The following is a 24975-nucleotide window of genomic DNA, read 5'->3' as shown; positions in this document are numbered from 1 at the left end:
TTTATTTTATTTTTGTTACTTTTTCTTCCTCCACGAAAAAAATGTGCTGCGCTTAATTTAGTGTGTGATGGTGAAGTTGAAGTTTATTGATTAAATAAATGCAAATGTATGTGCATAGAATATGATGTTTTACTGGCATGTATGTACTTTTGTTTCCTGCATCAATTGTTTCTCTATACAATAAATAGATAGTCAATTTCCTAACTGCTTCCGTCTTGTCTTGTTTTCCGTTGCTTTCTTTTCTTTCTAACGTCCTAATCATCCTACATTTACTTTCCATAGAAATTATAAAGCAGATGTTAAATATTATACTATCATTAAAATAAAATTAAAAAACATTTATAAAATAGTTCATCATTGATTCCGTAATGCACATAGGATAAAAAAATATATTGATGCAGAAAGAAAAAAAGATTACAAATATGTGTGATAAAATGAAAATAAAAAATGCTTAAATTATTATTAAAATTAAATTATAAATAATATTACTGTTCTTCATATCATTTTGCTTGCCAAGATACAGGAATGACTACTGATCCAGCTATAGCAAAATGCTAAATAATTGACGGAAGCTGCTGATATCTGAGAAGATTAAAAAAGTCATACTGTATAGCAATAATAACCATTAATCCGCAGGTATCCAGTAGCTTCCATTCGTAATAACTTAATAGACATGAAAGCGGAGGAAGAAATAATCAATAATTTGTATATAAAATAAAATGAGGCTTTGGCCTTTACATCTTCCCATGCTTTCTTTCTTGTCTTTTCCAGTTCACCAGGAGTTGGAGAAATTTCATGACCTGCACGTAATATTATACCAATAATCTTAGTTCTGACAAAATAATTGCACATCAACTATGCCGAGATTTGTACCTCATTGGGGTCTCGGAGAGAGTAGCAGGCATTGCTTTCTTTCCTCACCGACGAAACCAAAATCCCATAACCTCTATTGCTCTCTCGCAGCACCTATATATTTACCATATCCACATTTCACTCATTAAAATTTGTAGCATAATAATCTGTCCGATTGAAGAAAATACCGAAAATGTTTAATTCAATACCTTGAATGCATCTTCATCAGTTTTATCATCTCCAATGTAGATGGGAAGCACACCATCACTATCATTAAATCCTGCAAAACACCATTTTGAGCTTGTTTTGTATTCAATAAATAATCAAAGGCAGAAGAGAGGTTCTTACCTAGAGATTCAAGTAAAAATTCAACAGCTTTTCCTTTATTCCAGTCAATCACAGGACGAACTTCTAAAACCTACCGCACCAAAGGAGGTTTATATTGCAAGAAAGTGAATGTGAACAGACATGAATAGCTAGTTACTAAAATTTTAAATCACGAGTTACAATCATAAATGTTTAAAAATTGTGCAAAGGAACAAAGTTTCCATTTTCCAATTAAGAACGGCTAATATTACAATACCTTCCGTCCATGAGTTGAACATAAACGAGGGTAATTTTGCAAGACATCATGGACACGTTGTCCAACTATTGTCCAATTCTGTGGTCCATTTAAAAAGTAAAAAAGAATTAGATAATGGAATTATCAGGATGGGAAAAAGATATCAACTCCTCATGGTTGGTGCAACAATGCTTACATTCTCCTCTACATTACGGTAATGTACAGAAACGCAAAATTTGTGATTTTCAACTTTTACGCCTTCTATATCTTTAGTAATCTCGACGAGGGTTCTAAAAACCTGCATGAAATCACCCCATCATTAGTTTCTTTGCAATTTATGAAAAAGCTAATGATTCTCGCTAAATATTCGAAAGAGAACTCGCACCTCATCAACCATAGGCAGGAATTCTCTCGCAGGTTGAAAGAGAGTTATTTCCTTTCCCTAGACACATTCAAATACAGAGACACGGTGAACTTCAGAATTCTTTGACATATATTCAATGTATATAAAACGGTGACACAATCCATGATTGCTTCACTACTGTTACACACCTCATGGTCTGTAGACTTTACACAATTAGGGTGGTTTTTGGACAAAGTCTCACTGACAGGGCCAATAATGTCCATCCCATGACTACCAGCGTAGTACAGTTCTGTTAGTTTAACAAGATCAAAAACCTGAAAATTAAAGTAACACGCTTTTATGACAGTAAATTTGATAAAGAAAAGTATGAAGGCTTAACTGAACAAATAATAAAACAATAATCACCCTGGATACCTTGTCACGGCTTCTTCCACTGATGATTGCTGTGGGGAAATATGTTGCCACACTTCTCACAGTTGTTCGCATCTAAGCATAATTTTGAGAAGAAAAAGAGAGAGAACTTACATTAAAAACTAACGAAGAACTGACTTAATTGTACCTGATATATGATATACATATATGTATATATGTGTGTGTGTGTGTATAGTTATATGATGGCAATCCAGTATGTACTACTTACAGATTCGGACATAAAGGCACAATCCGGATCATCTACAATCGGTGAAAGTGTGCCGTCATAGTCTAGAAACATAGCAATCTTCTTATTCTGAGCAAGGTCAACGATTTTCTCAAAAGAGTCTAGTGCTGAAGGATATTCAAGCTGGTAAAAGAAACCAAATCAAAGACAGTCTAGAAAGGAAAAAAAAAACTTTAAGTGAGATGGATCAATGCATGGTTTCCGAATACGGTCTACGACTGTGATGTTGATAGCAACATCAAGGTTTTTTTGGAGTCTGCAATTATAATGCAATCGCAATTATGACTATATCAATCGTATAGTGTACAATTTTGCATAATATCAAGGAACATGAAGAAACCACGATTGTGATCCCCAATAAATCAACCAAAGAACTACATGACGAAATCATGACTACGTAGCAAATTTACCATCCATGTACAATAATCTTCAATCTCAAAGTCAATTGAAGCAATCTGAAAACTGGACCCTTTAAGTAGCTTCTTCCTTGGAGGGGAAGAAGCCTTCATGGCATCCAACCAACCATTGGACCTCACATCATCGACACTCCCTGTACTTTTCCTTGAATTGCTTCTTGAGTACTTCCCCGGAGAGACTGGTGAATCTTGCTGGGAATAAGCCAGCAAACTAGAATGTATTCCAAGCCTTGACTTATTGACGGGAACAGGGTCAGTGAGAACAGGAGAAACATGAGAGGACTTCAAATCCATTGAACCAAGCTATACTATTTGAGGGGCACCAACGTATCAAAGAAAGCTAGAAATGATTGAGTTTGATATTATGAGAGGGTGACTTTGTCACAAACAGGGTTGATTTTATGTGCTTCCTATTCGACTTTTTTATCTTCGCTCAACCAACTCTTTTGTCTATGAAAAACCACCGCTTTAATGTTCTCTTGTCACTGCAACTGTGTGAGCAGTCCATCAAGCACGGGTTTCCCTGAAAGTTTGATTAATAGGGAGAATAATAACCATAGTTACAGAATAACCAAACGGGGTTTTGTCATTAAATGTAAGGGAAAATAACAATGTTAGGAAGATGAAACAAAAGAAAACCGATTATAACAAAATACCTTCTCATATATCGCATTGCATTCGTAACGGGATGATGATATTGATATGTGGGTCTTCTGAATAGAGGGTGATTGTTATAAAATCTGCAACCGAGGAAAGCATAAGCTATATATCGGCTATAGATGATCAATGAATACAAAATTTACATCTATATATAATTTGTTTCTATGGTGGCGTGTGCACATGATAAAGGCCTATTAGTGTAAGAGTAATAGACGTTTAATTGATTAAACAGGAATGTACAATGAAAAGTAGGAATTGCTGAACATGATATGAAATGCGAATATAAAAAACGAAACACGTCGAGGAAACACTAGAAAACATTGTTGTCAAAAAAAGCAAACAATGAAAATGATGTCCCATAAGTTTGGTCGATAATAATTCAGTGACCGGGGGAACTTCCAGTTCTTCTGAGTGTTGGTGCAATTGGCATGGCAATGGAAGCTTGCAAAGTTACAATTACCTTAAAGAGCACCCGATACTGTTTTTCAAATAATCAACATTCACATTGAACATTCTACTAAAACAGACTAAGATTTCTAGCCTCTAACTTTTAGTCCCAAAAGGTTTTCTTCCGAAAACAAATAACATATAAAAAGAAAGGAAAAAATCTTATTTCATTACCAAACTACACGTCAACAATTTATTTTATTTCTCTATCCGTTTTACCTTTCACCGTGGAAGAACATTAATACTTGTCAAATGATGTCTATAACAGATTCAAAAGTATATAAACCCTCCCAAGTATGAAAGTCAAACATACTTTCACAAGACAATAACTTCAAATCCATAGAGAAAAACTCAATGTATAATAGATACTTTTCTGAAGTTCAAAATTACTTAGCAATTTCTTGGGTAGAATAAATAAATATATAAACAGAGTTCAAAACAAGCATAGATCTAATGATGCGCACAGAAGACAAGCCAGATTATCAATACATTATACTATACGTTTATCATGTCACTATGTCAGTTATTCGAACTTATCTACAAATGACACATGACCTTCTTTAACATTATTATAATCATTATGCATATGCATCGTCCCTTATGTTCAAATGAACTACGAGCATATCCGATAGTAATTCCTGGGAAGTTTTTCAATTTAAGAATCAATTTTACTCAAGATCATAATGGATGGGGTTGACATGGCTTCTAATCGTAAGAACAGGTAAATGGTTTCCCAAAATAAAATTGCATTTTGTTGAATACTACATGAGATATGTTTTAAGAATTTAGACGATTACACCGGTAAACTGCTAAAATTTTACATCTATTATTATAAGACAGGAGTCACTAAACAAGTTAAGAAGCACAAATTTCGGTAGACCATCGGAAATGCTCGAACGAAGAAATCATTATTGTTGTAATTGTTTATAGCAACATTTGGGAAAGAAATGGCATAAAATATTAACACTTGATACAGAGTTGTGTAGCGTAGTGCACTGTATGAGTCATGTGTACGTGCAGTTATATCTGTGGTATGCATTTGAAACTTGAAACTTCGGTGATGGACCTACCCGAGCTAAAAATGGAGAAAAAAAAGTAGCTGTCAGCCTGTCACTTGTAGCTGTAGATCCAACGCACGACCTTCACATTCCAATATATATAAATTATAAAAAAACTATATTCATATGATCATAACAAATTTCCTTTCATTGACTAGACACTTCAACAGCCAACGTGAATAAAAGTTAAGGACATAACCATACTCCAATAACTCTTCCACCACAAAAAGACAATAAAAGGATGGTAAAAAAAATAAGAGAGAGAGAGAGAGAGAGAAATTATAGAAAATCTATTCAGCCTCCGTCAAGATTGCCTGTTTTATAGGGCACATATCAAATTTGCTTTTTAGAATATGCAATTGTTACTATATAATTGGCAGCCATCAGGCCTAGGTTAAGGTCAATGTTGAAAAAGTACTGTCGATGACAAAAAACCATTACCCTGTGAAAAACTTTAACCTAAATCGGGCAGGTGGGCTAGACAAAATATTCTAGTGCTTTCATTTTAGTAAAGCATACGCATGCTTCCGAAAATTGAACATTTTCTGTAACCATAAAAAAAAAATTAGAGAAGCATATTATTTTTTACTTTTCTTAATATTGAGAGGCAAATGGTAGATGAGAATCACTCCGGTGTTGACACATGGGCTGTCAAGTCATTGCTCAATTACCATGCACTATTCGGGGTATAGGTATGGTTAAAAGCTTTAAACATTTCCAATCAAATATAAAATGTATGTCCGTATGTATGGTGTGAAATGTCGTAAATGACCGATATATTGAAAAAAAAAAAATGAAAAACCAATTAAAGGCCTACAGTAGCAGGAGAAAACAAATCGAAAAACGACGGCCCTTGCGGCTAAATTTTTTCATGTCCCTTTGGTCCAAAAGCATCACCTTTTGATTACACTCCTGCCATTTTGCACATATCAGGCAAATGCAAAACAAAACAGCTTCAGAAAGGAAAAAAACGACGCTTTGATCAATGATTCATTGCCACAGGGCAGGACACATGAAGTGAAATTGGTTTCGTTCTTAATCTTGGAAGACGTATCACACAATGACATAAAAAAATTAGGATCATCTCACGATTGGCAGAGAGAGGGGATCGAGAAGGTACCTGATTTATCAATTACCGCTCTTTTCAGCGGCGCAGAAATCACGTTAAGGGGCCTGAAACAAATCTAAATCAATTGAACAAAATAAGAAGAAGGGAAGGGAGAAGATAATTAAAAGATCGATGAGGGTAGAAAATAGGGAATGAAAATTCACCTTGAATGAAACTAGAAAACAAAGAAAAGGAGAAACGGGAGAGAGAGGGCCAAGGAGAAGAAAGAAGGTGGATTTAGCTATTTATATGTTTGAGGCTATAAGGAGACTTGCCTATCAAGTTAGTTTCTTTCACGTTATGATGTTGGCATTATTCTCGGCTTTCATATTTAATTCGCGATTTATTTTCCATTAGGGTTATTTTGAAATCATTTTGTTTTTTTATAACAAATTACAAAATATATGCTTTTAATTTAATTTAATCTAATATTTTTCTCTGTTTATTCTAAAAATAACCTTTTTTACCAAATACTAGTGTTCACCATTTTTTATAATAAAATTATAATTATTATAATTATCAAATTAAATATAAATAAACTTTATAGTTTTATTATAAACCGTTTTATTTATTTTATAGATAGTTTTATAATAAAAAAATAAATATTTTAAAAAATATATTACATTAAGAAAAACAGATAAATTTAAAGAAATTAAAAAATTAATAAAATAATGATTTAATTTAAAAGAAAATTATTTACAACATAAATTTAGAAAACAAATATAAACATTAAAAAAATATCCATATATTAATATATTTATAGGTATAGATATTGTAAAAATATAAATGTGTGTTGTTTTAGGAAACTAATATTCACTAACCTATTCAATATAAATTTTTTATAAGTTATTTTTAACTCATATTATTTTAAAATTTATTCTCACCTTTATTGAGAAAGATTTCTAATCCGAGTCATATTTAATGAGTTTGTTTTTAAATTTTATTATTTTCAAATATATTTATAAATTTTAAATTCAAATTATAACTAAAGCTAACATCTAATATTCAGTGACTGAGATAGAAAAATATCACTTTTAAAAAATGTATATTTTTATGGCTGAATTATTCATCCATAGCTGAAGCATGTTGAATATGAGTATTTCCTAACATAATCCATTTTCTAGTTCAAAATGGCATTCATAAATTATTATTATTTGAACTAAGTAATTGGTTGGTCCGAAGATATATTCTATTTGTATTTTATAATTTGTAACAATATATAAGAAAAAAATCTTTTAATGTATGTATTTTTTATTATTTTAATCACATTTTAAAAATAAAAAATAATAAATTATATTCCTATGAAAATAATATGAATATACTTAAAAAATAAATAAAGTAATCAATACAACTTAGATAAACAACAAAACAAATTCAATAAATAGGATAATGTGTTAAGTGAATTTAAATATAAAATTATTTTTTTTATTGGACAAAAATTTGCTAATAAAATTAATTGGTCTAATCAAATTTGAAATTAGTTTTAGCTTTTTAAAGAAAACTTGCTCAAGATTACTAAGTAAATTACGTATACTTACACTTTTGCATGATCTCTCAAAACAAACTATTTCAACAAATTTAAAATGCACCAAATTAGTTTAAATTTTTTAGAACAATCATACTCAAAAAATTTACAAATTGGATTTTAAAATCCCTACATATATTAAAGGGGTGTAAAATGGCTTTAATAAGAAGAGAAAAAATAAAAAAAAAATATTGGTTAAGGTTAAAAATGAAATTTTTAGAAATGTAAAATAAGAGGTTGAAATAAGACTAAGAGGAGACATGCACCTCCAAGTCCTTCATCCTACACTTCCAAATTTTTCCAAAATACCTAACTTACCCCATAATTAAAATGATTTGAATATTTTAAAAAATTAAAGTGGTCAAAGATTCCTTTTGTAGGAGTGAGTGCAAAGAGATATTTTCTCTCTCATCTCATTTCTCTCACATGTCATTACTGAGTTCCCTTCCCCTTTCCCCTTCTCTCTCAAAAGATACTCATTATGTTCTCCATTCTCGCACAACACAGCATAGGCACTCTCAATTTGCTCTTCGTCTCCTCATTCTCGTAGACCACTTCGCACACAGGCAGCCTCGTTTGACCGCTCGATCGTCGGTGGAGAGGGGAGAGAGTCTCGACTCTTGATTGAATATTTAGTGAATAGTTATCACTATTTGAATATTTGAGAATATGAGTTGTAGAGTGGGAGCAAAGCATACTTGGCTTTTAGTCGTGACCTTCTATTTATAAGTTGTCTCTTAGACAAGCCTAATAAAATATAAACAGAATAAAATATAAACATACTTACCTAAAAATCAGGTTCGTTACTAAATATCTTTTAATTAGATATTCTTCATTATCCTTTAATTATTTTATCTTCTACTTCTCAATATCTTGTATCAAACATTCATTCAGATATTCTTGATTATATATCATACAATATCTAAAACAAAACTTTGGGATATCCGAATCTATATATATCGGATATGCATATTTGATGGGCACTATAATTTTTTTTTAATCTAAATACTTTTATTAATTTCAATAAATTCATAAAAATTAATTTATATTAATTAAAAAGTATATTACTACTTATAAACTAATAAAAAATCATAAATAATTTTAAAAATAATTATAAACTAATAAAATAATTAAAACAATAATATAATTAAAAGTTTTATATATAACATATTAAACATACATGGATATCTAAAATTTTCACGTACACATCCGATTTCTACAAATTCAAATTTTCATAACCGATATGATATTAAGTTTATCTTTTCTCAAAATCAATTTTATTAATTTCAATAAATTCATAGAAATTAATTTATATTAATTAAAAATTATATAATTACATTATAAACTTGTAGAAAATGATACATAATTTAAAAAATAATTAGAAACTAATAAAATAATTAAATAAAAATATTAGCTGCAAAGTAAAAAACTCAAGAGGAAAAGTATTATGAAAGAGTTGTAATTCAAAGGTGCAGGGGTGCAGGGTTTTTTTTTATAAAGATGAAATAAGGTGTAGGGATGCAAGGGTGTAGGAGTGAAGGGATGCACAGGAGTGAAGGGATGCACAGGAGCAAGAATGCATGTTTGGTGATTGGATAAAAATAAGGCACAGTCAATGCTGCATATAGAAATTTTCAATAATAAAAAATTAAACTTTTAAATCACTTATTAATTAGGACCATTTTAAGAAATTTGAGATGCATGATGAAATCTTTGGAGATATAAGATGAAACACTTCTAAGAAGATTGTATGATGATAGGCTCAATACCAATTGGGTTAATAAGCTCAATTTCAATTTTTATGTTGGCTTAATACCCCTGATGATCCCTATTTTTGTCAAGTTTGTTCACTTTGGTTCCCATGTTTTTTTTTCTGTTCAATGTTATCCTAAAGAGTGTAAATTTGGTTCAATTTGGTCCTTTTTGCTAACGCCGTTTAAATCGTTAACGGTCAGATCTCCACATGTGTAATTAGAGAGTGAATTGTCATTTATGTTCTGACGTGGACTAGATTAGTCATCATCATAGGGACTACATTCGGAAATAATTAACAGAAATGAGGACTAGATTGAACAACCTTCATTCATTACAAAACATAAAGCCACATCACCATCTTCTTCAACCTTCAGCCCAACCAAAAATAGAAACCCTACTTTCTTTTTAGAAATCTAACCCTAGCGTCGCCACACCTAAACCCTCAGGCCACCACCGCAATCACCAGATACCTGCAAACGAAACCCAGAAGACCATTACCATGACCACCTCCACGCACCACCATCTTCATCGCGTGCCTTCACCATCATCTTCTTCTCAGTTCGCGCTGCCACCATAGCGATTGAGGGTTTCGATTTGGGAGTTTTTATTGTGTTATCTGGTTTTTGTAAATTGGAATGTATGAATTTCGTTTCAAAATTGATTTAGGGAATTCTTGGTTCTTCTCTGTTTTGCGAGTGGTTAGGGATTTTGTTCTTCCCTGCAGGTATGGGTTTTGCGAAGTGGGGGATGAAGGTTCAAATTGGGAATGTTGGGAATGTTAGGGTTTCTGAACTTGGGGTTTTTTGTTTTGGGTTCATTTGATTCGCGACAATGGGTTTCGTGGTGATTGTTGTTGGATGCACGGGTGGCGCCAATGAAGGTGCTGGTAGGTGGCCATGGGTGGTGTTTTTGGGTGGTTGTTGGATAGAGAAAATGATGGAGGTGAGAAGATGGTGGCTGGTCGTGACCATGGCGGCGGTGGTTAGGGTTAGGTGGTGGCTAGGGTTTTTGTGTAAGGGGAAATTAGGGTTTCTGGAGGTAGGAGATGATGATGACGTGTCATGGATGATGTGTCATTGATTGTATAACTGGACAGTTGGCCGTTAACGGTTTAAACGACGTTAGCAAAAAGGACTAAATTGAACAAAATTTACACTCTTTAAGACAACATTGAACAGAAAAAAAATATGGAGACCAAAGTGAACAAACTTGACGAAAATAAGGACCATCAAAATATTAAGTCTTTTATGTTAGACAAAAGTTTGGTCAATAATTATCGCCAGAGTTATGTATAAGAGGTTTTATATTAATAAAATGTTAATGATTAAATAATATTGAGGAGATATTAAAGACATTATATTGTAGTAGATATAGGAATTTGAGGACAATAAAAATTGAAAGGAATCCAAGTAGTTGGAGAATGATGAATATAAAGTGATTATGAAATATATAGAAAAATAATATATTACCATTGAATATTTTGCTTATCAGTCTTAATACCTTTTGGCTATAACACAAAATTATAAAAAAAAAAATAAGAAGTATAATATTAATGAGTATTCGAAGCACAAATATCTTTACTTATATTTTTTTTTTTCATTATATACTTAATATTAGACTATTAATCATTTTGTCTTTATTTTTTAAAAGTTACAAGTAACGTCCCACTTTTACTTTTTATCAAGTCTTAAATTTTTGTAAAATTGACTCCGGTCTTTTCCATTAGAAACTTACAAGTTAAAGGCATGTTACATGTTTACAAAATCTTTCGTTGTTCATGTGTCATGTCCTATGGTATGACTACGAACTGTCAGGATTGTGTCGCATGTGAGGAGTGTAACTAATGTCATTATTTGTATTCAAATATAAATATATATATATATATATATATATATATATATATATATATATATATATATATGGGTTTGTTAACACACGTACGTCTGTTTTTTTTAGTTGATACGTTCTAACAATGTGTACCGAATTATAATAGACAAAAATACTCTCATTTACAATGGATTCTAAATTTTAAGGTTAAGGATATTTAAATAACTTTCATTCTCAAAACTAAAAAAGAAACTCCCAAACCCTTACTCACCTATCTGGTTCTTCTCAACCCTTTCTCTTTCATCTCTCATTCCAACATTTTCTCTGTCATCCTTACTGTTGTCCCAATTGAAAAAAAAAAAATCAGAAACCCTTGCCAAAAGTTTATTCCAAACGCTTACAGAAGCCAATTCAGTGATAAAAAAAGGGACATAACGAAATTAAAGAAATAGGTATAGAAGAGCTCCCTAGGAGTACAATTCTTTCAATTCTAGGTTGTAATCTTACATCATGTATACCGTACCAAAAGAAAAAGGAAAAAGAAACACTTTGTGTAAAGGGAAATAGGCTCAGTTTGATAGCCTCATCAGGAACCCCATTTATTTTCACGGTGTTGCAAATCTCATCAAAGGTGGTCAAGTGATCATATGGATTTTATGAGACAGTGCATTAAATTGGTTGCTCTTTACCAATTGAATTAGAGCAGGCTTCATCTCTATGTTTGCAACATTGACCTTTGGCGTTGCAATGCTGTTAAAGTGATGCGAGCCAACAACTATGGTATAATCTACCAAGGTACGCCTAGCACGACTTTCCCCATCACCTGTCTGGGAAGTCATTGTTATATATATATATATATATATATTCAAATTAATTCCATTTTTTAATGAAATAATGTTATTTCTCTTTAAATTAACATTAAAATTATTATTTGTGTAAATTTTATACTAATATTTATATTGGAATTAAATTATTTTATTAAATATTTTGGGAATTAGTTTTAAGCTAACTTTAAAGAATTAATAAATTCTATTTAAATTGATTAGTTTTAATCTTATAAAAATATGAATTAGTAATATAATAATTTTAAATACTTACTCTTAATGAAACTTAAATAATAAATATAATAATGTTTATGCAATAAATAACAAAGTATTTTTACTTAAAATAAAATAAAATATAAAATAAAATTTTATCTTTGTTAAAAATATTAAAATTAAAAATGAGAATAATTTAAAAATTAAATTTATATCTTATAATTAAAAAATAAAAACATAAAAAAATTTAAATAATTAATATATACTAATTAAATTTTAATTATTATGATTATATTTATAATAACAAAAGAGTAATCTAATATATAATTACTTTAATCATTTTAATTTAATGTTAAGAATTCAATTTTAATAAAAATATTCATACAACATTTACACAAATTATAAATTTGATCTTTGAAAGTGAACAATATTAGTCCATTTTAATAAAAAAAATAGAATGGTTTAAATAAAAAAAATACATATAAGGAGTTAATTGAATATAAGAGAACGAACATTGACATATGACATTGTCCTACCACATAATACTATTATATCACGTGATACTTACGGTGTCATGAGTCATACCACAAGACTTAATACTTAGACAACACAAAATTTCATAAAAAAAAACAATTAATTGGCATGTAACATGTCTTTATCTAAACTTGTCAAAGACTTGACTCTAATCCAGTTGGGGCAAAAAATATCTTTTATGAAAAAAGTTCACAAAATTAAAAAGAAACTTTTATTAAAAAAGTTCATAGGATCAAATATCCATAAATCTTCATAGGTTAGGGTCAATCCATGAGTATTATTTTAACATGTTGACTATTTTGTTCCTAAAAATATTCAAATTTTTTTTATTAAGTTAGTATATTGATATAATCGATGTTGTAACTTAATCATATTCAGTAGTCATGTCTTGTAAAATCAAATTATGTAAATCTATTAATATCTAGTTTCTTTTTTTCTTTTAATTTTTTAAAAGTGTGTATTTTTATACAAATTTGATATACAAAATGTTTATATTATATTAACATTATTTTATAAAAACAATAACTTATTTGATTTTTTTATAGATGATTTTTTTTAAAGAAAAACATTTCTTTTTAAATTGAAATTAATTTATTATATTTTAGATGTCAAATTTAAAAATATGTTAAAAACTTATATATATATATATATATATATATATATATATATATATATTTAAATAGTTTATTAAAATAAATTCACAAGAACTTTCAAAACATGAAAGTATTAAAAGAAAATGTGATTTTAAAATTGTATTCAAATAAGAAATTTTTTAACATAAAAAATGACTTACTTTGGATTTTTTTTTTAAATTATCTTATTTTTAAACTTAAACAAACTCAACATATATTATATTTCTAACTTCTCAAAATAATGAAATTATGTATCTAAAATATTATTGCAATTAAAAAATTATTTTGAATAGTTTTTTATAAAATCAATAATTACATTCTTTAAGAATAATAGATTAGAAGAATAAATCAACTTTCATTTTTCAAAATTTGTGCAAAATAATCATTAAATTAATTTTTATCAAAACTACCTCTTTTTTATTAGATAATAAAAAACTATCCTTGTGAATAAAATTCATAAACTATAATTTTTCTTGGGTATTATTCAACATTATAGAAAGATGTTTGGAGTGAAAAAGAAAAAAATAACATTAATAAAATATCATGTGAAAATTACTAAACAAAAATTGTAAAGCAAATAAAATAAATAATTAAAACTATATTAAAAATGAACTGATTTAGTTTTGAGAGTGAGCTCCACCCTATCTTGTCCCAATTCACTTTATATTGGATTTTGGAACCTATCAAGTGAATAGAAAAATAGAACTTGATTTTGAAGAGGTTAAAATCAATCCATAGACTAAGGATTTAAATAACATATCTAACACTATTTGTAGAGTATTATCAGAAATGAAAAAACCTCAATTATTATTTTTTTAAATTAGACTTAATAAAAAAGAAAAAGTTAAAATCTAGTTACAACTTTTAACTAAAATGAAAACGGAAAAAGTAATTAAACCTTAAGATTATTATTTGATTCCAAATATAATAATAATAATATTAAAATAGAATTAAAAATAAATATAAAATTGAAAAGCTATTTCGTATATCATTATAAACATAAATTAAAAACCTCCACATATATTGCAATATTTTTATGAACTGATAGCCATCGGATTTAACTGAATGTCGCGCAGTCGAAAGGAAAATTACTTATTCTTTTATTTCTTGTAATATAATTTGTATATTTTTTTTATATTTAAAAATTAGGTTAAATATGTTTTTAGTGAGCGATTTTAGTTTTAGTCCTCTTTCAAAAACTAAGGTACAATTTAGTCCTTCAACTTTAGAAAACTTTGGTTTTATTCTTTTTTTAACAATTTTTTTAAATTTTATGTGCTATTTCAAACACGTTTCATTATAGTATTTGGATTGTTTACGCTGTTTGACACATTTTTGCTTCAATGTTAAATGAGAAACAATGTAAACAATCCAAATGCTATAATGAAACGTGTTTGAAACAACAAATAAAGTTAAAAAAATTTGATAAAAAGGACTAAAATCAGAGTTTTCTAAAGTTGAAATTTGAAAGAGTGACTAAAACCAAAATCATCCCAAAATATAGGGACTAAAAATATATTTAACCCTTAAAAATTTATACATTTTAGTTTGTATAAATTTTATTTAATTTCTTTTATTCTTTTATACACATTACTTTCACTATCTTGTAGTTTTTATTGTTAAGTCGCACAAAATAAAAGTATTAAATGTAATTTATAAAAAGTGAAAGATAGAAACTATGTTTAAAGGCAAGGAATATTTAAAAAAAAAAAAAAAAAAAAAAAAAACTGAAAAGAATCATTGTCCATATATGTACTATTGAAGCTGATGATAAGATGTCCTTGGACAAGGCATTGTGTATCTGCAAAAGATAATCATGCCAATTATTGATTATTGATTGATGCCAGAAACTGTTTTGCTACTAATTTTATGTTTTCATCGTTAGAAGTAGATCTACCTTTTCTTCTTTCTTTATTTTCCTGTATTCTATTAAGAGACAGAAAGGAATGGGTCTTCTGATCCTTACAAATCTTGTTTTTGGAGTATTGCTTTTCTTTTCATAAATATGGTAACTCAATCTACTCAGAGAGTAATATATTGCTAATAATTATTCATGTTAAAATAAGTCATGAATTTTGATCAAGTCTAAAATAATATATTTAAACATAATTTTACTATCTACTTTTTATAAAAATGTGCACTTTTTAATCACCAATAACGTTAATTTTTTAATTGTTTTAAAAAAAGAAAAAAATTTATGAATGGCAAATTTGATACAGGATCGATCTAAAATCTACTCTCATCTCTTGTAAAATTGGTCTACGTAGTCAAGTAAACTAAAACGTAATACATAACTAATTTTTCAATAAAATATATAAGAGTTTGACTTACATATTGATTTGAGATTTGTGATTAGCTTACACTATAACACAACTTCCTGGGAAAGCATGATATATTCATTAATATAAAATTTGTAATTTCTACCTATGATATTATTTGCATATCATTTCTAAATAGTTGGTTATATAACAAGATCCGTAGGCAGCCCAATCAGTATAAGCCCACTTGTTTTTCTTCCTCCATCTCCGTCGGCGTTCCTTTTTCTTCCTCTATCTCTTCGATATTCCATCTTCTTTCTCCATCTCTATTGACATTTCCTTCTTCCTCCATTGCCACTCTACTCATCACTTTCTTCTTTCTTCACTAGGGCTTCTTCTCGTTCATCTTCTTTTTTTAAAATAACATTTTAGATGGTAGATGTAAAATAAAAATATATTTTAAATTGTGTAATTTAAAATACATTTTTTATTTTATATTATGAAATGCATAACTCAAAAATACATTTTTTTTTTAATTTTGTGTTTCAAAATGTAATTTAAAATACAAATTTTATATTCCATATAATATATTTTGAAATATAATTTTTTTTATTGTGGATGTCTAAAACATGCATTTCAAAAATGAAAAAGAGAGAGTATGATTATAATTTTTAAGTGAACAGAGGTACATAAATAAATTATAGAGGTGTAGGAAGAAAAAAGTTGTCATAAATGGATTAGCCCTACAAGAAAAATGTGAATTGTTTATTGATATTTAAATATGGATTTTACATACAGACTTTTAGAGTGGAAAAATCCATATAATCCATATATAAATTAGGTGTGTTAGGGTGAAAAAATTTGCAAAAGATTAGATTCGTATGTAATTGTATATAATCCATATATAAGTAAAAATAAATTTTACTTACTAATTTACATACTAATATGAAAAATTAGTTATTAAATATAAAAAGTAAAAAATATTTTCCCTCTTTACAACTGCTTTTCTCTACAAAAATTCTCTCAATCACTTGAAAATTCTCGTGACTACAATCCCCTCCATTTCATCTCTTGTATCGTGAAAATTCTAATAAGTCTTCCTTCTTCCTCGATGCTAATTCTTGTCAACCTTGTGCACTATCTCAACGATCTCGACTCCATCTTTGGACGACTTGATTTGGGGCAATTTTTACATAATGAAACCCCAACTCGCAGGGTACCATTGTATTTTTCGACTCTATCATCGATAGGGCTCTAGATTTGGACTAGTGTGCGTTCCTTTGCAATTACTCTCCATGAAGGATATCTTAAAGGCAAAATGTATGATTTAGACTTATACTTGAATTCCTAATATATTTAAAATGGTTGAATGAATTTGATTAAGTAAAAAATAAAATAATATGAGATTGTTTTGGTTAATGAAGTATGCAATGGTCATATGAAATTATATAAGCTAATAGGACTTTGTAGAATTCAAAATTTAAGTACAACTTGCTTAATAGACGTTACAATGGCCTAACAAATTTGAGGTAGAAAGAAAGTGAATTTGACTGTAAGAAATTCTTTTAACTCGATTGTTTTGTAGGCACTAAGAAGATTGATGATTTTTTAATTAGGCTTAATGATCTTCATGAAAATTGTAGGCTTGCATTTGTCAAATATCGAAAAAGATGATAGAGTGACAAGTACAAAATAAATGGAGTAAAATTCAACGCATCTCTTTTAAAACTTGTTTATGAAATGTTACAAGTGATGCCTTATATTTTAGCATGAAATTGATACATACTTGAGATGATTTATATGTGAATGAATATATGTTTTTTTTTTTAATGTTATGTATATAAAACTTATGGCTTTTTTTTTCTTATTATTATGAAAGACTTTTAATTTATTAGCTTATCTTTCCGTTGCATAATGTGTGTTATGATATGAGTGGGTGATTGTGTTCTATTATGAAAACAAAAAAAAATGATAGTAATATGTGAAAAAAATTTTATAAGATTGAGCTTTAAGAAAAATATATTTTATGTATATTATATTTGAATTAATTATTTTTTTTAGTAATGTATATGTAAATCCTATCAAAGGAGAAATTAATTTGTTTTGGTTATGAAAAGACATAATAATTTTTGGAGTGTTGCATATTTCATTTTTATTTCTTTTTCTTTATTTTTTTTTTACTTATTATTGTTTATTTTGCAATCTTACTAAATATTTAATGTTACATCCTAATTTTAACAATAAAATAAGGCGTTATAAAATTGATAGAACAAAATAAATTTGTCTCAATTTTATAGATATCGTACTAATACAATTATATGAAAGAATAAAACCATAATAATAAGTATATCTAAAATAACTAGATATAATCACCAAACAACTAAGAAGAAAACTTAGTTACATCATCGTTTTTCACGAGAGATACTTCAACACCTACTATTCAACACCTACCATTCATCTGCTCACATCAATAAGGTGATTATAACAAAAGAAACAACAAACACAAGAAAACACCAAAGAATCAAGGTAAGCTAATGGGTAAAAGAATTTTCATAAAATAAACACAAAAATATTATCATACATACTCATCCATAAAAACAACCATATCATATTTAAAGACTTATACTAGACTCAATTATGTATATACATGCCCTTAAGTTAGACTAGTGGAGTCATGCACTTGTGATGACAAAAATATTGTTCTACCAAATTGACACACACAAGGTTAGTCCCTGTCACAATCATAAAAACCTTGAGATCGTCCTTATGATAGGACCTCTTACCATTCTCACTATCTAATCATATTCTCCTCTACATGAGTATGGATTATTAGTAGAGTTCAGGATGACTACACAAATGGAACAATCTTTCTCTCGAGGCACACCTTAGTAAAACTCACATTCCACAGGATTTTTTCCCTAAAAATCACTACACCATCATCACTTTCATACCATGATTTAAGAAACTCATATTCAGAACAATATCATCATTCACTTAAACACCATAGTACTAATAAACATACATAAATTTCATTGTAAATTTATCTCAAATAGCCCAATAAGAAAAACAATTCAAACATATAAATTGACACTTAGAGGTGACACTTAACGCAATACTTTTCACAAAAAGGTGATGCTCAGTGCCAGTCATGTTGCTCAACATCATTCTTCTCGCAACAAATTGCGTTCAACGAAACTTTATGGAACTTTACGCCCTGGAGTTAAAATGCTCCAAACCTTCAATATAAGGGTGGCGTTTAACGATGTTTTGTTATTGCTCAATGCTAAGGCCTTTGCAAAATTGGGTGCTTAGTGTTACCTTGGCATCACTCAACGTTATCCCATTCGCAAAATAGGGAACTTAGTGTCACCTAGGCGTCACTCAACGCTATACATATATTGACATTGTATTTTGTGCTTTTGAGGAGACTTACACTTGTTTAAATGATCAAATTCTTACTTTTTTTTCTCAGCGTATGAGTTCAAAATAGTTTTAAACATGGAAGTTTGTATCACTTGATCAATAGCTCAGATTTAAGCTCTCTTAATCATACAAAACCAAGTTCAAACGAGTCAAACATTCAAGAATCAAACATTCAAATTACACCAAATTTTAAATTACACAATCTTCACTAACTCAACAATTTCATTTAAAACACAAATCAAATAACATTTTCACACTTCAACAAAGCACACTTATTTCACATATCAATCATTTAGTTAATTCGATAAACTAATTTAATCAAACATTTATACTCCATTAAGTTATTATCATATCATAACTTATATAAAGAGTTATCGATCATTAACTAATTTATATTTAATTCTATCAAACATAACTTTACTTGTTAAAAGTTTTTTTAATAAAAATTAACTATAAAAGAATTGATGGAGAATATGTATCAATAATATAATAAAACAAGTTCTTTATCAAAGTACTATAACATTTTTGCTTTAGAAAAAGATATGCAAACGGTGTATGTTTTTGCAGTTATGATGTACTAAAATCAAAATATTGGAACATTTCTTTAATATCATATGTTTATCTGGTACATATAATTACTTATTTATATCCTTTATTCGATTTACAAAATTTGCAGTCAATTTAATCTTATTTAAAAATAACATATTCTTAGAATAATATAGATACTTACTTTTATTATTAATTATTGTTAAAGTGTTTCTCTTAATTTTTTTTACTTTCTTTTCCATAATCTAAATAACCTCGTTTTCATTCATTCAGATATTTTATATTTCTACGCCTTTTCATTTGTTTTCCCTATTTTATAGTTTTTGTTTCTTTATTGTAATCATTCTTCAGTCAAAACATCAAGAGTAATTAAACTTAAAGAGTAATTAAATCGGGGTTAGAAAATAACCAAACTAAAACACTCTCACTACAGGGAAAACTAGAAACCTCAAACGAAGTCGTATGATATCCCAACTAACGGTTTTCGATCGTTTGAATTTCCGTGAGACCCAACGTTTCGATAACGCCATCAGTAACTCCGATGGGACAAGGCCATGAACCCCCGGAAACCCCACCGGCCGCGCCCCCGTTATTCCGCCGCATACACGACCTGGACAACGCTGTCTCCTTCTTCATCCATACTCTCACACGCCCCATAGCCCCAAAACCCCTTCTCCGATTCCTAGAGCTTTTGGCGGACTTCCGATTCTTCTTCCCAGTCTCCCTCGCCCTCTTCCTCGCCGCCCCCTCCTCCTCCCCTCTCCGCTCCAACCTCTTCCTTCCCCTCCTCGTCTGCTCCCTTATTGACCTCCTTTTCATCGCCCTCATCAAATTCCTCGTCCGCCGATCCCGCCCCTCCTACGCCAACCACTCCCAATACAACGCCGTCGTCCCCGTCGACAACTTCTCCTTCCCTAGCGGTCACTCTTCCAGGGTCTGCTTTGTCGCTTCCGTATTCTCCCTCTCCCGCCCCTCGCTCCTCGCCGATCTCCACCATCCGCATGTGGCCTTCATCGTGAATCGCTGGTTCGGCGGAGATCAGGCCCTCGCCATTGATATTCTCATCTCGACCGTTTGGGCTTGGGCTGTGACCACTGTAATTTCTCGCGTCGCTCTCGGGAGGCATTACGTTATCGATGTCTTCTTTGGCGCGTGCTTCGGAGTCCTCGAAGCGTTCTTCACCTTCCGCCTTCTCGAATTCCGAGGGTTGCTTTGAGGTAAGAATAAGAACCTGGAACTGGGATTTTCGAAAGTGATAACCGTACTCCCTGGTGAATGTGGAGTTTCATATCACTACTCATCGGTTAAATGTACTTCCCGATTATTATCATTTTTTATGATATTCTATTTATAATGTTTAATTTCAGTGGTTATGTTCGATGACTGTAACCGAACTATGGAGAAAAGTTTTATACGTGGCTTCTCCAGAAGATTCAAAATTCTAGTATGAGAGTGATTGAAGGACACGCTATATATGCTATGTTTGGTTTCCCGTTCAGCTGCTTTGAATGGAAGTTTTTGTTGCCAAACTTAGTTTGGTAATATGTTTGCTTTCTCCTTCGATGCACACCTATGTTTGATTTCATGTGAACTTAAAACTAAGAGTTGCTTTTAAACTAAGTTTGCAAAATGAAATTCATTCAAATTTATGTTTGAAAACTTGACATGTATATAGGAAGACTAAATGAGGCGGATGCAGGGTACGCACGCCATGAGTAGGAGATGAAATTGAAACGGTTGAGTCGTGTGTATATATTGAAAGGAAGTTAAAAATTAGGTACTTAGGTTGAGTGTACCGTGTGCTTAGACTTTAGGATGATTGATATTAATTTGGTCTAAAGCTGTCCTTGTTTGAACCTAAAGCTTGTTCCGGGAGAATGTGAGAACAGCTGGTTAATGATTTGAAGATCCTTTAAAGGATTTTCATGTTACTTAACGAAATCTTCATGTAGTCAACGTTCCTCAAAATTAAATTCATCAAGATTTGCCGAGAATGTTCATTATTTTTTAATAATTATTTGATCACTTAGTTCAAGTACCACCATTGACCCCTGCCAATGCGAATTAAATTGCAATGCTCCCCTCCCCATTTTAAATGACCAATTCGATAACACAAGAAATATTTTGGCTAAGGAGGTTCTCCAACAAGCCATACATAGAGTGTTGAATTTTGGGTCATGACCTACTCAATCCGGATCAACCTAAAGAAACTCAGACTTGTTGCTTTTTGTTGTGGATTTGCAGGCAAACCTGCATATAAGATTCTGATTCAAATACGAATTAAGTATGGTTGGAGTCAAGAAATTCTCTCTTGTAATTTGATTAAGGAAAAATAATGTTTGTACGGTGTTAAAAAAATTATAGAATAAAGAAACTACCAGTGTTTATATACAGTTTTTTATATCCTCTCTATATGTAATAAATGAATAATTTTGTGAAAGGATATATATTTAAATTATTTATATGTATATAGTTTGCCATTAGATGTCATTACCGATTAACCCTTTCACAAACTTTTGTTCCCTTTTTTCTACTAAAAGACTTTCGTTTGTCCTAGCTATATATTGATTCAATTTCACATGTCATTTGTTATCATTAAATTTTCTCTATTTATAATCTTGAGAGTTGAGTTTCCACCTCATCAGGCTCTTAGAAATGTCTGCTGTATCTAGTGGTAAATAATTTGTTTCACTTTTAGCAAGAACTTGGATTAAAGTCTTGATAACCAAGAAAAATTGTTGAGAGTGCTTTCTCTCCTTGAGTTGAAAAGGTTCTACTTGAATTGACTCTATGGATCAATGGAATGTGAGTTTCACATGTCTTGGGTCTAGGACCTTTTTAAACTCCTCATTAATGGGAATGACTAAGCCAAAGAAAAAGGCGAGGGAAACATACATGGGGAAAAAGAACTACATTATAATTGTCTCTGTCTAGTATAGTGAGGTTCTTGCTCTGATTTTGAGGCCGTGAAGTTGAGAGTAAACTTATCATCTTAGGATGGACTACAGAGTGGAAAACATTAGCTGGGAGCAAGAATTTGTGTAAAACATTATAATGCATGTTAATGGTATAAAATAAAGAAGCATACGAATTCCTCAAAAGAGTGAAAGTTAAATGATAACATCATTTTAGTCTAGCCAGCATGATTCAGGGTTAATTTTAATGGTTGGATTTATTTTTATTTTTTAACTAAAGAATCAGTTTCTTGGAGAGGTTCATTGACTGAATTCTCCAAATGCACCTTTTACTTTAGAATCTATTTGGTAGGAAGGAAAGAAGTGGGTGAAAATAGAGTAGATAGAAATAGTGAAGTGTTTGGAAATAAGCGAGAATTAGAGTACAAATGAAAATGTTTGATTTAAAGGAAATATAAAAAGCAATGGGAAGATATAAATATGTGAATGAAAACAGTAATAGAGTGAAAATATCCAGTAGATCCTATATCTTGCTGTTTTTCTTCTTCCAAACTCATTCATGTCTTTTGTTTGTCTCTTGTTTCTTTCTTCTCCTCCAAAGAAAGGGTTAGTTTTATTTTTCTGTATCAGCTTGTGAGAATAGTTTCCTCTGAAATACGATAACATGGACAAAAAGTTTGCCTCTTCACCCTTCTCCTTTTCACTGTCAGAGGTTGTCAGTACTTGCGACCATTTGTGCTCTATCTCTTCCGTCTCTGTCTCAAGTTGGTTTAAAAATGTAAAGCATCTAAAATGGCGAAGATTAATTCTAACCTCTATGTGGAAGCGTTTGAGTTAATTTAACATACTGAGTATCCGCTAAATGGATACAGAATCTAATTGCTGTCTGCTTTTTCCTTCATCTTAGGTTCTGATGGAGCAATTCGAACTTATGCTACCCGAGGGTAAGCGTTCTTAATTGGTTTCTAACAGATAATGAAGTCGTGATTGGTTTGAGTACATTGGCATCTTGCTCCTTACCAGATAATTTCGAAGACCTTAATTACTTTAGTTTGTCTCAACTCTACTTCAAATTTGTTAAAATTACTTGGGAGTTGCATTCCTGTCCGTAATTTGTTCCTTGGCATTTAAGTCTCTCCACAGGCGTATAAACAATAAATGTAAGCATGTGATAATACATGGTACAGCAGACCTGTACATCATTTATTTGCAGCCTTTTGTCTTATGTTTTATCCAGAACTATATCATACATCGAATTTGCTACTGCTGTCAGATGTTTCTAATTTTTGCAGAGGTACTGATGCAAAGACAGATTGTTCTGTATCGTTTGAAGGCTTAAAATGAGTTATCTTTTCTGACAATTGCTGCCAGAATATGAAGTTGGCTTATGTCTAGTCCATCTCCGATTCCCACTTTGCCCGTTCAGGTTGATTGAACATTAGTGTTTGAAGTCTGGAGTAGTAATTATCAAGAAACATTATATCATGACAATCGTATGTAAGTGTAGGCTCAATGGAATCCTGTGATCTATTAAAAGTTTGAGAAAAGAAAGGTCTTTTAGGATTTGGTTTGAGGGGCCATGTGCTTGTCTGATGTGTATGGAATTTTTGACGATTATGAATTGAAGGATAAATAGTTGTTAGGTCAGTTACTTCTTTTGCATGTGCCTTCTTACCGCGTGCGATCTGATAAGATGTTTTTGATTTGACTGATTGATTGGTCTTTGCTTTCCTTTCAATTTTGGAAAAGTTCGTAAGCTTACCAAATTAGCGCAGACTGTGGTTGATATGTTGTGCTGGCAGCATCTATTACCGTAGTTAGGATATGGTTACGTGGAACACACCAAAAGACGAGTGAATCAAGTCGTTTTTATTTTTATTGACTTGACATGTGGGTCTGGTTGCTATTAACACCAAGAGAATTAGCACATGAATTTGATGGAAGCTTTCATCCTCTTTCATATTAGTCCGCTGAACATTGACAATTTCTCTCTACTCATGCCTTTTCTTCGTGAATTTTGCTGACGAATAGTTTCATTCACATTGAAAGTTATGGATTTATTACCATGGATTAAGAAATTCGGTATCTTGGATACTGCTGGAACAGTTCATTGGTGGAATCCACTACAGCTTGAGGGACCTACGACGTACGCGAAGCACTGGGCGTCTGGTATTTTGCCAAGTGAATGCTTACTGCTCAAGATTTGGAGTGACTGTAACTTTGTATTTTGTGGGACATGCTTTGATATTCTCCTTGCATGATTGATTTCTTAGTAATGAGAGACTGGCTCTCTGCAGAACATCAACATTTTTAACGTTTTCTTGTATGCCCACCGCGATTGGAATGTTATTGATGCTATATTGCAGTAAATATATATATATATATATATATATATATA

At 30.5% G+C, this 24975-nt stretch overlaps 2 protein-coding genes across 13 annotated transcripts; one reads left to right on the top strand and one right to left on the bottom strand.

Annotated features, from left to right (window-relative positions):
- Window positions 1-473: 473 nt before the first annotated feature.
- LOC106767182 (probable trehalose-phosphate phosphatase F) lies at window positions 474-6456 on the bottom strand. 5 transcript variants are annotated; one of them, XM_014652021.2, is made up of 15 exons: window positions 6290-6456; window positions 6138-6201; window positions 5030-5099; window positions 3509-3592; window positions 2847-3375; window positions 2419-2559; window positions 2193-2264; window positions 1967-2092; window positions 1800-1856; window positions 1611-1712; window positions 1436-1513; window positions 1201-1270; window positions 1062-1132; window positions 874-966; window positions 474-800 (listed from the first exon to the last, which is right to left on the bottom strand). In XM_014652021.2, the coding sequence occupies exons 5-15, from the start codon at window positions 3144-3146 to the stop codon at window positions 735-737; spliced, it is 1176 nt and encodes a 391-aa protein (XP_014507507.1). In that variant the 5' UTR covers window positions 3147-3375; window positions 3509-3592; window positions 5030-5099; window positions 6138-6201; window positions 6290-6456; the 3' UTR covers window positions 474-734. The 5 variants fall into 5 exon arrangements, with proteins under 5 accessions (XP_014507507.1, XP_022639165.1, XP_022639163.1 ...); XM_022783444.1 differs by having other exon boundaries at window positions 5030-5034; XM_022783442.1 differs by having other exon boundaries at window positions 6138-6190.
- Window positions 6457-20030: 13574 nt separating this feature from the next.
- LOC106769173 (probable lipid phosphate phosphatase beta) lies at window positions 20031-24926 on the top strand. 8 transcript variants are annotated; one of them, XM_022783440.1, is made up of 3 exons: window positions 20031-20879; window positions 23485-23521; window positions 24684-24926. In XM_022783440.1, exon 1 carries the CDS (start codon window positions 20204-20206, stop codon window positions 20876-20878), a length of 675 nt encoding a protein of 224 aa, XP_022639161.1. In that variant the 5' UTR covers window positions 20031-20203; the 3' UTR covers window position 20879; window positions 23485-23521; window positions 24684-24926. The 8 variants fall into 8 exon arrangements, with proteins under 8 accessions (XP_022639161.1, XP_022639160.1, XP_022639159.1 ...); XM_022783439.1 differs by lacking the exon at window positions 24684-24926 and adding an exon at window positions 23870-24140; XM_022783438.1 differs by lacking the exon at window positions 24684-24926 and adding an exon at window positions 23601-24140.
- Window positions 24927-24975: the final 49 nt, after the last annotated feature.

This window comes from Vigna radiata, chromosome 7, assembly GCF_000741045.1.
Source record: "Vigna radiata var. radiata cultivar VC1973A chromosome 7, Vradiata_ver6, whole genome shotgun sequence".
NCBI lineage: Eukaryota > Viridiplantae > Streptophyta > Magnoliopsida > Fabales > Fabaceae > Vigna > Vigna radiata.
Note: the sequence above shows the minus strand (reverse complement) of the source record. Positions and strands in the feature narration are given on the sequence as shown.